Consider the following 15023-nt stretch of genomic DNA (forward strand, 5'->3'; position numbering starts at 1 on the left):
GTGAGCGGTATAAAACAAAAGTATAGCACTAATATTAAGTAATTATCTTCTGCAGTGGGTGAAGGCGCAGGTGCGATCAGAAGATGAGACTTATCGGCGCCGCCTTCCCACCATTCCTTTTCCATTTCCTTCTTCACCATCCAAAATCATATTGCGGCGGGGAGAAATGCTTTGCTTGGGTGGCGCCAGAGACCAAGAGCAGCAGAAGGAAGGAAAACAAACTATTTATTACTTTTTAGTACTACTAGTAGTTTTTTATTGTTTTAACAACCCCATCTTGAGCCCCCCAGTGTATCTGTGTTTTTGTTTTAACAACTTCACTCCCCACCCACCCTAATTTCCTCACTTCACATTTCACCTTTAAGCATGTTCATCCCCTTTAAATTTTAATAGGTTTTTTTTTTTAGTGTTTTAAAAATATTTTAAAAAGATTAAAATTTTTTATTTTAACTTATTTTTTTTAATATGCTAATAATAAAAATAAATTTTGAAAAATAAAAAAATATTATTTCTATAAAAAAATATTTTAAAAAACAATTTTAATCAATAAAAGTTAATAGTAAACAAAAGTTAATGCTCAAAGGACAGTACTAGAACATGAAAATTAAAATTAAAGGGTAAATGTCTTGATATTATAACGTAATAGACAGGCGGGTTAGCCTTAAGTGAAATATAAAAGGATAAAATGAGTGACCGGACCGGACCCATGCAGGCAGCCATCATATCGAAGAAAGAATTACAAGGGAGTGGTGGCCTAGCAGAAGAAACAGCTATTTTTAGAGAGCAGTAGTAATTATAATAATTGAGTTACTTGGTTTTCTAAATTTTATACCTCTGTCGCTGGCACTCCTTCCCTACTCTCTCTTAACAAATTAAAAAAATTATAAATAAAAAATAAAATCAAGAAACCCAAAGTGGAAGGGAGAGTTTCTTAACTCATTTGATCGCTCCTCCCTCGCTTCGATCCGCATCCATTCTGTCTTGCAATAAATAAAACACGGTAAGAGCAGTTCCTCCTCCTCCTATTTTTACTCCCATTTGTTTTAATTGTTTCCGCGTCGTGGCCTCCCTCTCCTCTCCTCTCTACAGAAAGAGAAAGAGAGAGAAGAAGAAAATTAGAGACAGAGAACCGGTGGACTGAGCAATTCATAACATAACAAATAATACACAACACAACAGTAGCAGGCGGCTACGAAGACGAAGAAATTGTAATAAGAATATAATCTTTTCCAAAAGAGCCTCAGATCGGTTGGGTTTCTATCTCTCTCTCCCCCATTTATTACTATTTCTAGATCTCTAATCTCCTCTTCTCATCTGCCTATTTTTCTATCTATTCAATACTAATTTTGGGGTTTCTGTATTCCTCCACCAGGGAACATGGGCGGGGAGGACAATAAGGAGTCAGTCGCCGATAGTCCAGACTCATCATCACCTGCCGTTAAGAAGAAGCGCAGCGGCGGAGGTATTCTATCCCGTGTTTGGAAGGCTGTCTTTAGACCTCACGGTGACGATTTCGAGAAGAGACTGCAACACATTTCTAAGGAAGAGGCTGCTGTTTTATCTAGAATCAATCGGAGATCCCGCAATCGGAGGAAGATCACTCGCCATCTCATTGTTTTCTCTGTCCTTTTTGAGGTCTGACTAACTTCTTTATTTGTACTATCTATCTAGCTAATATTTTTTAGGGTTTAGGCACTAACTAATAATAATAATAATAATAATAATAATAATTTCTGTTATTGTTTTAATAAATCCATCCGTCCTCCAGGTTATTGCAGTCGGTTATGCTATCATGACCACAAGATCAATGGATATGAATTGGAAGATGAGGGCTTTTCGAATCTTACCAATGTTTCTTCTGCCTGCTTTATCATCCCTTGCGTATTCTGCCTTTGTGAGCTTCACCAGGATGTGTAAGTCTGCCTCCCCCCTCCCAAACTTTATTTATTTATTTATTTCCTCTGCTTACTTTCCTGGGTGGTTTACTGGTCATCATCCTTTGCATACCAATTATTTCAGTTAAATTACTATTCTCACTACAATAATAACTCAATATATCTAGGTCCTTCTGTCTATTGTCGGAATGCAGTCAGTCAACGTAAATCATGATATTTTTGTGCTATTGTCATTTACTCTTGATTTTCATAATACTAGCATCCTGTGTTACTATTACTGTTGCTCTGTGAATCTAGTTACTTTTCTTGGTCTCTACAATAGAGATATGCTCTCCTCTCTTTTCTTTGTACATTTTCAGAACCCATTCTCTATCTACAACTTAAGATGCGAGACCAGGCTTGTTGAATTGTGACATCCATTAATTAGTTCCAGGGTAGCACCCCTATTGATGCTTTTCCACTGTAATGCCAAACCAACACATCGTATTTAGGGTTCTGTCAACTATGTTTCAACCTGGCTGGTATTTTATTTTTATACATGCTCCTATGATCATGCAGGTGATCGCAGAGATCAAAAAACTCTGGAGAGGCTTCAGGCTGAAAGGCAAGCGAAAATTGATGAACTTAAAGAGAAGACAAATTATTATTCGACTCAGCAGCTCATTCAGGTAAAAGTAATAAGTTGATGCCGTACTTGTATTGTTATGTTATCCATGGGATTTCCCTTGAGGTGTTTTTAATCCTTTGGAAAGATGAGGATGTGGGTGACTTTCCTCCTCCTTTAGTCTTTTTAATTTCAATTTCAAAACTGTAAGTCTTTTTAACAAAAATAGACAACAACCTGTATTGTTTTTCTCAGGGACCAAACAACTGAAACATTAATTTTCATGCATTGTATGCTCACTTGCCTGCTTCAACAAAGCTAGGGATAATGGGGCAATGTGAAGATTAATTAGCTAGATTTTGGCTAGATATATTGAGAATTGCTTGATTATGTTGTAACATTGAGATTGACTTATGCATTGATCCCCTAAAATTCTTAGGTGTTTATGTTCCAAACACAGCACGAAGATAGTTACTTTCCACAAAATCATAAAGGTCACGAATACCTATGGTTATCATTCTGACAGTAGGAAATAAGATATAACAGAAGTGATAGTTCTAATATTTTATGCTGATTCCAGAGTAAACCATTGATATTCCTTTTGTAATTTTAATTTTAATTTTAATAATTATTTTTAGATCACATAGAAATAGTTGCTTTGTTTGCTATATAAGTTGCTAGATATCATTATTAAATATGCTGGGAATGCTGACATTGCATTTTTCGGGGTAATTGCAACGCAGAAAAGGAGGATATATTGGAGAAGCAAACAAGTGAAACAAAATTGATCCTGAAGAACATGAATTGAATTATAAGACCAGACAAATGTTGATGATTTGACAGCTCAGGATGCTTGTAATAGCAGAGTCCTCCTTTCCTTAGTTGTTACATTGACCCCACTTTTTCTGTGGCATCTCTGCTGCAGTGCCTCAATATCTGATCTGTTGAACTTGTTTATTATGATACCATTTATAGTGACTAACTCCAGCCCATGTGGGAATGGTCCAATTTGGCCCATTGGGTATTTTAAATGTTTGCTGCTTTGCGGGAGTTTTTGGGGGTGGAATGTTAAAGATGAAAGGATTTGTTAGTGAATGCAATCAGTTGTGTTGTACTTTAGAATGCATGTTATTAACAAGCTTTATAAAGAACATTTTCATTATTTTGAAAATGTGCTGTGATATCTTTGAGTATCTGCAAATCGTTGCTTGGTGTGAACCATTTCTTTTTCCTGATTACATGGGGGCAAACCTTTTTGTATGCAGAGATATGATCCTGACCCGGCAGCTAAGGCAGCTGCTGCAACTGTCCTTGCATCTAAGCTGGGTGCAGATTCTGGCTTGAAAGTGTACGTTGGAGATGAATCTAAGCCAGCTCTTCCTACAGGGAAGAGTAATGATGCTGAGTTTGTGCAAGCTAGTGGGCTTAGAAATAGAAAGCAAGTGCACACAACATCCAGTAGTTCAGGGAGCACTCTGGTGCAGCATTCTGATGAAGAAATGCCACTTTCTGTGCAAAGTGAAGGTCCTCTGACATCTGAGCATAATCAACTTGTTGTTGAGCATTACACTCCGCAGGGACATACCACATATGATGGGGGGTGGGTTGCTCGAATTGCAGCATTACTTGTCGGTGAGGATCCAACACAATCATATGCAATGATATGTGGCAACTGCCATATGCACAATGGTGAGTGGACTGTTGTTTATTTTGAAACTATCTTCTTTTTTATGGGCTTGCTATGGCTGTAGAACTGCATTTTGAACACTAGCCACCTTCATTAAACGGCCACAACCTATGATTGCACACACGTGAACATAAAGATAGTCAAGTGTAGTGCTGCGGTTGACTTTTTAGCATTATGGATTGGATTCCAGGGCTTGCTAGGAAGGAGGATTTTCCATTCATCACATATTACTGCCCACATTGTCGTGCCCTGAACCAGCCAAAACAACTAGAAGAGCGTGTTTCTGGTTCTAGTTCCCCTGGATTGAGCACTTTGAGGAAAGGGACGGGGGCTAGCGCTGAACCCATCAGCAATGCTGGTGATTCTCCGAGTGATGATAGTGTACTTGCAAGTAACGGCCTTGATGGAGCTGGTTCTGAGATTGAGGAAGTAACAGAGACGATAGCATCAAGGGAGGTTACTAGTTAAGACGGGAGCTATGTAATTAGAAGCGAGGTTTTGTCATGTTCAGCCTAAAAGCTGACCTTAGGGGTTTGGGACTTGCTGGTTTGTATTGGATTTTTGATCGTGCTTGCCATGTAACAAACAGCAGCAACTTCCATGATATTTCTGAGTGAGTTCTTTTCGTGACCAAAGATACATGAATATATCAGTTGTTTTTATAAGAAAATATAAAGCCGATAACAAAAAAATCAGTTAGACGACTCGCTTGTGCTGAATTTCAACTAGCTAGCTGAAACCGTCCAAAACAAAGATTGACGGCGTACGTTTTTTTTAAAGCCTTGATATTTATGTGATGTTTAGCTGGTTTTTAAAATATTTTTTAATTTTAAATAATATTTTTTAATTTTTAAAAAATTATTTTTGATATTAATATATTAAAATAATTTAAAAATATTAATTTAAAATAAAAAAATTTCAAAAACTTAACAGGAAATAAGCTTTAATACAGAGGCCCAAAAACCTAATATGAAAATATATTTATTATTAAAAAATTGAGGCGAGAAGAGTATAAAATATTAATTCTCACTTGACTTTGAATTGTTGGGCCTAATAGGTAAGTGTCCTTGGAACTATAAATAGTTCGCTGGACCCATCTGACCCGTTTTATCATATCAAAGAATGCAATGGGCCTGTGGAAACAGTTGTTTTTACTCCCCTTCTCTCCTAGTTTGAAGTAACACACACACACACACATATTTATCCCTTTTGATAAAATACACACTACTCATTTCTCAGAAACAATCAAAGGAGGATGAAAAAAAGGAAAGTAATTGTTCAATATTAACATTGAGAAGAGGAAAAACTGGGTTTTGGCTTAGGAATTGTGCAAGGGCGAAGTGAGTTGTTGAGAAAATAAGACACTAATAATAATAATAATAATAATAATAATAATAATAATACTAATAATTTGGGCACATGAATGAATGTTAGCGCCTAGTAGAATACTAATAATAATAATTTGGGCACATGAATGGATGGATCCAAGAAAAATGAAAATAAGGAACGCCCCTCTTCCGTCCTTTTCTACGCTGGCTCTCCGTTTAAAGCATAAAGTAAAGCATTTGAAAAACCCAAATTTGAAGGAAGGAAGAAACCTTTTCTCCTTTCTGTTCATTCATGTCATCGCCCTGTCCCACCTCCAACCAACAACCATCCATCGTAAAACCAACACCCGGGACCCTCCCCCTCCCCCTCCCCCTCCCCGAGTCCGATAGTGTTATTGTTACTACTTACAACTTCTCCTTGTTATAATATAAATAAATCAGTGTTCTTATTGTTTCCGCGTCGTGGCCTTCCCTCCCCTCCCTGGAAAAATTAGAGAGAAAGAGAAGAGTGCGACGGAGCAATACATAAGAACACACACGATCAACAGTAGAACAAGAGTCAGAGGAGGAGGGACATCGCCAGTTTCAAAATTAGCAAGAGCTTTATATCAGGTAGTTTTCCAACCCCCTTTCTCTCTGCTTTTTATTTTTATTTCCATTACAATTCTCTCCAGATCCGTAATCTTCTTTTCTTTATATTATCAATAAGTATAATAACTTTATTCCACGGACAGACAGTTGACCAAAGCGAAGAGCAATGGGCAGGGGGGACAATACGGAGACAGCAGGCATAGCCGACAGCGATTCTGTTAAAATGACGCGGAGGAGCGGCAGCGGAGGTTTCCTATCCCGTCTTTGGAAGGCTGTCTTTAGACCGCATGGCGACGACTTCGAGAAGAGACTGCAACACATCTCTAAGGAAGAGGCTGCTGTTTTGGCTAGAATCAATCGGAGGTCCCGTACTCGGAGGAAGATCATTCGCCATCTTATTGTTTTCTCTGTCCTTTTTGAGGTTTTTGTTCAATTTATTCGCACCAGAGCCACCAAGCTATCTAATGTTTTCTTAGGTACTAATATTTGTTGAAATCAATCAATCCATCCCTTTAGGTCATCGCAGTCGGCTATGCTATTATTACCACAAGATCAATGGATTTGAATTGGAAGATGAGAGCTTTTCGAGTCTTACCAATGTTTCTTCTGCCTGCTTTATCATCCCTTGCTTATTCTGCCTTTGTAAGCTTCACCAGGATGTGTGAGTCACTCTCTCCCCCAACTTTTTAATATTATATGCTAGCAGGGTTTACTGATGATAACGCAATCATTTGTAATTTCAGTTAAATAACCATTCTCTGTACAGTAATAATTCAATATAAATCTTGTCCGTTTGCGTGCGGTCTGTCAGTCAAAGGAAATCATGATATTTTGGTGTTATTGTCAATTGCTTTCTGATTTTGTTAGTGCTGGGCTCTTGTTTTACTATTGCTTTTGCTTTGCTTATTTTTCCTTTCCATTGTCCCAGTCTCTACATTTGACCTTTACTCATTCAGATTTTTCCCTCCTCTTGCTTGCGTGTCCCTCTTCGTTTTTCATTTTAGGAATCCCATCCCTATCTACAACTTAACATGCAAGACCAGGCTTGTTGAATTGTAACATCCATTAATGTGTTCAAGAGGAGCATTTCTATGGATGCTTTCCCAATGTGATGTCAAACCAGATCATCATAGTTTAGGTTCCTGTCAACTTGATTGGTAATATTTTAGTTTTCTTTCATGTAGTTGATCGCAGAGATCAAAACACTCTGGAGAGGCTTCGGGCTGAAAGGCAAGCAAAAATTGATGAACTTAAAGAGAAGACAAATTACTATACGACACAGCAGCTAATTCAGGTAACAATAATAAATTGTTGCTGCATTTGTATTGTTATGTTCTCGTTGGGGTTACCTTGGGATGTTCTTAATCCTTTGGGAAGATGAGGATATGGGCAACCTCCCACCTTTTGTGCTTCTTCAATTGAAAAACAACTGGAAAGTCTGTCAAATTTCTCCTTAACGGAAAATGAGAGTTAGATCTTTTTATTGAGTAATGCTTGGTTCACTAACACAATTTCTAATGCTATTTTACTAGCCTAGGTGGTGGTCTCTGCATTGTCTAGGATTAAAACGTTCATCACATCAGTTTCCATTCCGGCTTTTAATTATATAAAAATTTCATGATTAGCTGGGATTTGGAAAATTAAGGATTTAATGGAATAAAGGTGGATTCAGTCCTTGTTTTAGAAGCTGAGGTTGTCGTTGTACCAGTGAATTGCAACTTTAGGCTCTCTAGCAAGAATGGAATTGTAGAAAGGAAAAGGAAGAAATTATCAAAAAGTGAGAGGTAAATATTTGACGTTTGTTTGCAGTCCTTAGTCTCAAATATCAGAATCATAAGGATTACATGGAATAGGCACTCCTTTAGTAGTCGCAAAAAACCTTTGTAGTTCTAAACACCTTTGTAGTTCTAAACACTCAGGAAATAGAAATAGAAAATCATGAATAAGTGAAATACTACTATTCTAGTATCCTAAATAAACTTGATTCTCATGTATTTAATCTAGAACTCTGGCTAGCATACAAGAAAAGCTTGTTGTTTTTCTTCTATATTTTTTTAAGAATTAAGAAATGTAATGTGAAGGAATAATTCCTAAATTTCTCTCTCTGGGCACATCAAAGTGGAGATTGAAATCTTAAGAACCTCTATTAGTAAAATCACCAAATTTCATTTGTTTGACATTCCAATTTTAAAATGATAAGTTGTGTTAACAAAAACAGACAACAATCTGCTTTCTTTTTCTGAGAGAACAAACAAATGGCACATTAATATTCATTCATTGCATGCTTGCTTGCCTGCATCAATAAAGCTATAGGGATAATGAGGAAATGCGAAGGAAGATTAATTAGCTAGATTCTGGCTGGATATAATAAGAATTGCTTAGTCATGCTGTAACAACGAGACTCTCTTATGTATTCATCCCCAAAAGTCTGTAGGTGTGAGGTCCCAAACACAGTACTAAGATAGTTACTCTTGGCAAAATCACAAAGGTCGCAACACCTATGGTCATTGTTCTGAGCGCAGGAAAAAAAAACATAACAACAACGGCAGCAATAGCTCTAAATTTCTAATATTGTGTGCTGCTCGAGGGTCAAGAGTTCCAGGATCAAACCATAGGTCACTAATTATTTTTAGATGATGGAGCAACAATTGCTTTGTTTGCTATACAAGTTAATAAATATTGTTTCTAAGTTTTCTGGGATCCCTTGCATCGTGTTTCTGAGAAATTGCAATGCAGATAAGGAGCGTATCTCAAAGAAGCAAATGAGTGAAACAAAACTGATCCAAAAGAACTTGAATTGAATTGTCAGAGGAGACAAGGGTTGATGTTTTGACAACTCAGGATGCTTGTACTAGCACAATCCTGCTTTCCTTCGGTGTTACATTGACCAGACTTTCGCTGCTGAATCCCTTCTCCAGTGCCTCGATATCTAATTTGTTGAACTGCTTTATTATGATACCATTTAATTGTGATGGACTCCTGCCCATGTGAGAACAGACCATTTTGGCCACTTGGGATTTTGGTTTTATCCTAAAGTGTCTCGCATGGTCGGGTCCTAATTGCTCTGAATATATAACTCAATGAGTCTCTAACTCTCCTATGTTTTCCAACCTGGATACTAGATTGTCTGTTGCCCTGGGGGTGTTGCTGGAGTTTTGGGGGCTGGAAATGTTGTACTTTAGAAGGCGTGTTATTAACAAGCTTTATAAACATCATCTTGAATGACGTACAACATTATTTTTGGGTAGTTGCAAATTGATAGCTGGTATGGACCTTTTCTTTTCCCTAATTACATTGGTGCAAACCCTTTTGTATGCAGAGATATGATCCTGACCCAGCAGCTAAGGCAGCTGCTGCAACTGTCCTTGCATCTAAGCTGGGTGCGGATTCTGGCATGAAGGTTTATCTGGGAGAGGAATCTAAGCCTACTACTCCTACAGGGAAGAGTAATGACGTTGAGCCTGTACAAGGTAGTGGACTCAGAAATAGAAAGCAAGTGCACACAAGGTCCAGTAGTGCAGGGAGCATGCTGGTGCAGCATTCTGGTGAAGAAATGCCACTTTCTGTGCAGAGTGAAGGTCCTCTGACATCTGAGCATAGTCAGCTTGTTGTTGAGCATGGCAATCTGCAGGGATATACTGCATATGATGGGGGATGGGTTGCTCGAATTGCGGCATTGCTTGTGGGTGAGGATCCAACACAATCATATGCACTGATATGTGGCAACTGCCATATGCACAATGGTGAGTGGACTACTGTTTATTTTGAAACAATCTTCTTTTTATGGACTTGCTATAGCTGTAGAACTGCATTTTGAATACTAGCCACCAGCATTTTAACAGCCACAACTTGTGTAGTGCTGTGGTTGACGTGTTTTGTGACATGACAAATATGACTTTTTAGCATTATGGATTCCAGGGCTTGCTAGGAAGGAGGATTTTCCATACATTACATATTACTGCCCACATTGTCGTTCCTTGAACCAGCCAAAACGACTAGAAGAGCATGTTTCTGGTTCTAGTTCCCCTGATTTGAGCACTTTGATGAAAGGGACGGGGTGTAGCACCGAACCCATCGGCAATGCTAGTGATTCTCCGAGTGATGATAGTATACTTGCAAGTAAGAACTGTGATGGAGCTGGTTCTGAGATTGTGGAAGTAACAGAGACGATAGCATCACAGGAGGTTGCTAGTTAAAGACCGGAGCTATGTAATTAGAGGCAAGGTTGTCATGTTCAGCCTAAAATCTGACCCTAAGGGTTTGGGACTTGCTGGTTTGTAATGGATTTTTGGTCGTGCCTGCCATGTATCAAGCAGCAGCACCTTGCATGATACTTCTGAGTGAGTACTTTTCGTGGCCAGTGATACATGAACGGATCAAATTGTCTTATTGATATAGTGTAACTGTGGAAGAAGTGCTGTCATACGATTTTCTTTCTTTTTGTCAACGGTTTTGTTGAAGATTAAGTAATTAAGGTTGATTTGAACCTTATTTGTAGGAAATAGAAAGTCAGATATTTTTTTTCTATAAATTAGGAGCAAGGAATAATATCTATTTGTGTAGTTAATAGCTATTTTACTATAAATTCATAGATGTTGTATGTATTTAAGAATTCATTCAGAAATAAAATGAGAATACAAAGATCAAGAATTTTTTAAAGTAATATCAGAGCTTTGAATCAAGCTTGCTTTATCTACACATTCCTAGTCACCTAATCTAGTAAATCTAGCAAATTCTAAATATACTACAAAAGAAATCCAAATTAGCCGCATATTAGGGGAATTATAGAATTTACAGTTGTTCTATCTGTTGAATGAATAAAATTATGTAAAATGGTTACAGTTAATGAAAATGTGTTAGATAGTGAAAATGTTTTTGAAAGGGAAGGGAAACAAGACTATGATTATGTTATGGCCATGAAATGTTTTCTAGTTTAGAAGCCCCTGGACCATACATGTTTATGATCACAACAAGGATGCTATGTTAATAAAATTAAAATAAAGTGTAGATATTGAGTTCGATCAAATACGAGTTTAAATATTTGAGAAAAGAATCTCTGCCATCACTTAATAAGGTATTCTCATGGATAAGAATTGAAAATGAAAAAAAATACTACTATCACTTAATAAGGTATTCTCATGGATACGAATTGAAAATGAAAAAAAATACTGTGATATTTGATGTCTCTAATACTGAATAATCTGCTATGATGATAATTAATAGTAAGGATCTAAGTGATGCCATGAATGGTGCAGAAATAATGAAGATTGAAGGGAAAAATTTCTTTAAAAATAATCAATTTTATAACTATTATAAGAAAATAAGCTATACAAATAAGATATTAGAAACTTTATGAAAACCACTAAGGATGAGGCGTAATGGAAGATACAAATGAAATTAGATAGAAGAACAAGCATGCCTAACAAATTCAAAAGAAATACAAATGAAATTAGATAGAACAAGCATGCCTAACAAATTCAAAAGAGAATGCCCGTGGGTTCAACACCCTGGAGTTGTGAGAGTTCAACAAAAAGAAGATTGAATGTCTAAGAACCCTACTCAATATAATAGAGAAACCATCTAGGTCATGCTCTTTTGCTTAAAATAATAAAATTTTAATTTCTCATGATTTTAGTATTTCAAACAAAGACCTTTCCATCATTTAGGTTATAGACTCAGGTACAACAAAAAAACATGACTCATTAGTAAGAAAATCATGGTGATTGACCGGGAAAAATCCCTTTTAATCTCTCCTTGACTCTTAAAAGAGCGCTACATATTTCTAATCTTACTATAAATATGTTATTTATTTGAAAGCTAATCAAAGATATAAATTGTAATTTGTAGTGTAATTTTCTTGAATTGATTTAATTTGTTGATGTTAAAAATAAATTTTAAAATATAATAATAAAATACCATTTAATATATTTTTAAATAAAAATATTTTAAAAAATAATAGTTATTATAATCATGTTATACTCTCTCTATCTTTAACTTGAAGATGTGATTGTTACTATGTGATAAAAGCATTGAACCTCAGCTACATTTCAGAATAAATAGCGTATGGATATATATTAGTAGTCAATGAACGGTCTTCAAGTCGATCTTCCACATTTTTTTAGGTGGCCAAGAAATTCTCAAACCCGTGATGTATGAAAATGATGTGAGGAGGTCAAAAGCAATATGGTACCAGCGATAGTTAACTTACTTGTGAGGGAGCATTAAGCACTTATCTAACCAATGTTGTCACAGTACCGTGATGGCAGCTCCCTCTACTACTGGTCTCAAGAAGAAATTAATTTTAACCATTAATTTTAATTTGAACTGCTAACTCTAAGTCTTGAGTTTCAGATTCAAAGGTAGGGCATGTGGGGGTTGGGAGATAGAGAAACCCTACCGTCCAAACGCAATGGGTTTAATTCTTTATACACGTACGGATAACAAAGAAAAAAAATAATAAGATTAGGTGATAAATTATTTGATGTCTCTATATCACTCCCAAAAAATAATAAATCACATTTTTTAGATCAGTTTTGACATAATTCATCATTGATAAAAAAATTAATATAAATTAAAAAATAATAAATTATTAATCACTAAATTCTTGTTATTTATATAAATTCTTCCTATGTTAATTTTTTTTTAAATAGGCGTCACATCACATCCTTTTGTGCCGTTGACATAAATTTCTTTTGAAAACTGTGCATATTATATCGATTAATTATTAATTATCATGCCCCGTCACTGTCAAAAAAAAAAAAAAACTAACTACGGGGTCATATGATGAATTATTCTTGTCATTTTATTAATTAATTACTTTCATGAACTTACTTTGAAAATGAAAATGGACACATGAAAAAAAGAAAAAAAATCAAATACATAACTCATCAAAACTAAAAAATAAAAATCTTTACTTTACCTTTTCTCTTAATTAAGCACGAGGCAAGTTCTTAGAAAAGTTCTTATCCTTGAGCGAACAGTTTTCTTCAATGTCCAGTACTGTTTGATTCATGCGGCTTCTTCTTTCCTCCCGGTTCATGGGGTTTTGGGTGTGTCTTGTGTTAGCAAGACTATCCTTACGTTAGTGCCTCTACTTTGGTGACATGGCTAACAAATAAAGTTGAAGTTCAGTCCATTGACCTGAAAAGGAAGGTGCAGGCGAGAAGTGGCTGGGCAATGCCTGTATATATATATATATATATATATATTGGACCTATCTCTAAATTTTGATTCTAATTTATGATGTCAAGGGATTTTAAGGACCTCGTAGTAAAAAAATGGGGGAGAGACCTTAAATAACACAGGCAGCGATTGGGGGGGGGGGGGGTGTGGTGGGGCGCGGGGGCGTGAGGGAAGGAAATTGCTTGCGCCCGTATTCCAATTCCCTAATCGTTTCTCCATCCTTACGTTAGTGCTTCTACTTTGGTGACATAGCTAACAAATAAAGTTGAAGTTCAGACCATTGACCTGAAAAGGAAGGTGCAGGCGAGAAGTGGCTGGTCAATGCCTGTATATATATATATATATATATATTGGACCTATCTCTAAATTTTGATTCTAATTTATGATGTCAAGGGATTTTAATAACTTGTATTTTCAAACTTATTTTCATGAATTTTATTTTTTGTGATTTTGATATATTTGGAGAGAATGCCAAAATATATAATCTAATTTCAAAAAATTAAAATACTAAAAATATCCCATTTTATTTCAACCATCAAAATTAATATTATAAAACTCCTAACTTGATGAGAAACTTACTTAAATCAAGTTTCTTTTAATAAGTTCCACAAGTTACCTTATTTAATTTATAATTTAGATCTTAAACTAAATTGAATCAAACTAAATCTTATAATTTCAATAAGAAAAAAATAACTTATAGATAGATTGTTTTTAACATCTCAAATGTGTTCTCTTACGTTTTTAAATAATAAAAAAATAAATACTAACTCTAATTTTTGTGTTGTTTTTACTAATTCCAAATAATAGATGAAAATTAATGATTCCTTTCCCGCGTATATTAACTAATGTGCTCCTTTTCCTCTTACAATTACTTAAATGATAGGGTTTTGAGTCTAGGGTTTAAGATTTTGATTTACAGTTTAGGGTTTTGGGTTTACGATTTAGAGTTTGGGTTTGAGTTTAGGGTTTAAGTGTACAAGCTTGTTTTATTATTGTTGACCATCTAAGGTTTAAGATTTAGAATTTAGGGTTTTAGGATTTGAGGTTTTGAGTTACGGGTTTTGGGTTTTGATTTTGAGTTATGGGTTTTGGGTTTAAGGGTTTAGGTGTTTAGAGTTTAGGCAATAGGTTTTAGGAAATGGAGTCTAGGATTTAGGGTTTTAGGGTTTGGGGTTTGGGGTTTAGGGTTTCGGGTTTCGGGTTTAGGGGTTGGGGTTGGGTTTAGGTTTTGGGGTTTGGGGTTTTGAGGGTTTGGGGTTTGGGGTTTAGGGTTTCGGGTTTCAGGTTTTAGGGTTTTAGGGTTTTCGGGTTTGGGGTTTAGGTTTTAGGGTTCAGGGTTCAGGGTTCGGGGTTGGGTTTAGGTTTTGGGGTTTGGGGTTTTGAGGGTTTGGGGTTTGGGGTTTAGGGTTTCGGGTTTCAGGTTTTAGGGTTTTAGGGTTTTCGGGTTTGGGGTTTAGGTTTTAGGGTTCAGGGTTCAGGGTTCATGGTTCACGGTTCAGTGTTCAGGGTTCACGGTTTAGTGTTCAGGGTTCACGGTTTAGGGTTTAGGGTTTGTGGGGTTGAGGGTTCACGGTTTAGGGTTCAGGGGTTAGGGTTAAGGGTTTAGGGATTTAGGGTTAGGGTTTCGGGGTTTCGGGGTTTTGGGTTTAGGGGTTTAGGGGTTTGGGGTTTGGGGTTTTGGGTTTGGGGTTTAGGGTTTTAGGGCTTAGAGTTTAGGGTTTAGGGTTTCGGGTTTC

The 15023-nt window shown here is 36.4% G+C and overlaps 2 protein-coding genes across 7 annotated transcripts; both read left to right on the plus strand.

Annotated features, from left to right (window-relative positions):
- The first annotated feature begins 834 nt into the window (after positions 1 to 834).
- Positions 835 to 4833, plus strand: LOC105112634 (uncharacterized protein At2g24330-like). 3 transcript variants are annotated; one of them, XM_011008400.1, is made up of 7 exons: positions 835 to 1000; positions 1090 to 1248; positions 1373 to 1635; positions 1769 to 1913; positions 2454 to 2563; positions 3765 to 4188; positions 4377 to 4833. In XM_011008400.1, exons 3-7 carry the CDS (start codon positions 1378 to 1380, stop codon positions 4652 to 4654), a joined length of 1215 nt encoding a protein of 404 aa, XP_011006702.1. In that variant the 5' UTR covers positions 835 to 1000; positions 1090 to 1248; positions 1373 to 1377; the 3' UTR covers positions 4655 to 4833. The 3 variants fall into 3 exon arrangements, with proteins under 3 accessions (XP_011006702.1, XP_011006701.1, XP_011006703.1); XM_011008399.1 differs by having other exon boundaries at positions 835 to 1248; XM_011008401.1 differs by lacking the exon at positions 1090 to 1248.
- Positions 4834 to 5676: 843 nt separating this feature from the next.
- LOC105112633 (uncharacterized protein At2g24330-like) lies at positions 5677 to 10656 on the plus strand. Of its 4 annotated transcripts, none has more exons than XM_011008396.1 (6): positions 5677 to 6126; positions 6245 to 6526; positions 6622 to 6766; positions 7290 to 7399; positions 9425 to 9848; positions 10024 to 10656. In XM_011008396.1, exons 2-6 carry the CDS (start codon positions 6272 to 6274, stop codon positions 10299 to 10301), a joined length of 1212 nt encoding a protein of 403 aa, XP_011006698.1. In that variant the 5' UTR covers positions 5677 to 6126; positions 6245 to 6271; the 3' UTR covers positions 10302 to 10656. The 4 variants fall into 4 exon arrangements, with proteins under 4 accessions (XP_011006698.1, XP_011006697.1, XP_011006700.1 ...); XM_011008395.1 differs by having other exon boundaries at positions 6249 to 6526; XM_011008398.1 differs by having other exon boundaries at positions 6253 to 6526.
- Positions 10657 to 15023: the final 4367 nt, after the last annotated feature.

This window comes from Populus euphratica, unplaced genomic scaffold (genome assembly GCF_000495115.2).
Source record: "Populus euphratica unplaced genomic scaffold, PopEup_1.0 scaffold353.1, whole genome shotgun sequence".
In the NCBI taxonomy this organism is placed as follows: Eukaryota; Viridiplantae; Streptophyta; class Magnoliopsida; order Malpighiales; family Salicaceae; genus Populus; species Populus euphratica.

Bases quoted from the DNA above. Each gene is read 5' to 3' on its own strand.
- LOC105112633 (XM_011008396.1), top strand. From the start codon at position 6,272: ATGGGCAGGGGGGACAATACGGAGACAGCAGGCATAGCCGACAGCGAT. The intron at 6,767-7,289 runs GTGAGTCACTCT...TCTTTCATGTAG, and splicing joins TGTAAGCTTCACCAGGATGT to TTGATCGCAGAGATCAAAAC. The intron at 7,400-9,424 runs GTAACAATAATA...TTTTGTATGCAG, and splicing joins CGACACAGCAGCTAATTCAG to AGATATGATCCTGACCCAGC.
- LOC105112634 (XM_011008399.1), top strand. From the start codon at position 1,378: ATGGGCGGGGAGGACAATAAGGAGTCAGTCGCCGATAGTCCAGACTCA. The intron at 1,914-2,453 runs GTAAGTCTGCCT...ATGATCATGCAG, and splicing joins TGTGAGCTTCACCAGGATGT to GTGATCGCAGAGATCAAAAA. The intron at 4,189-4,376 runs GTGAGTGGACTG...ATTGGATTCCAG, and splicing joins CAACTGCCATATGCACAATG to GGCTTGCTAGGAAGGAGGAT.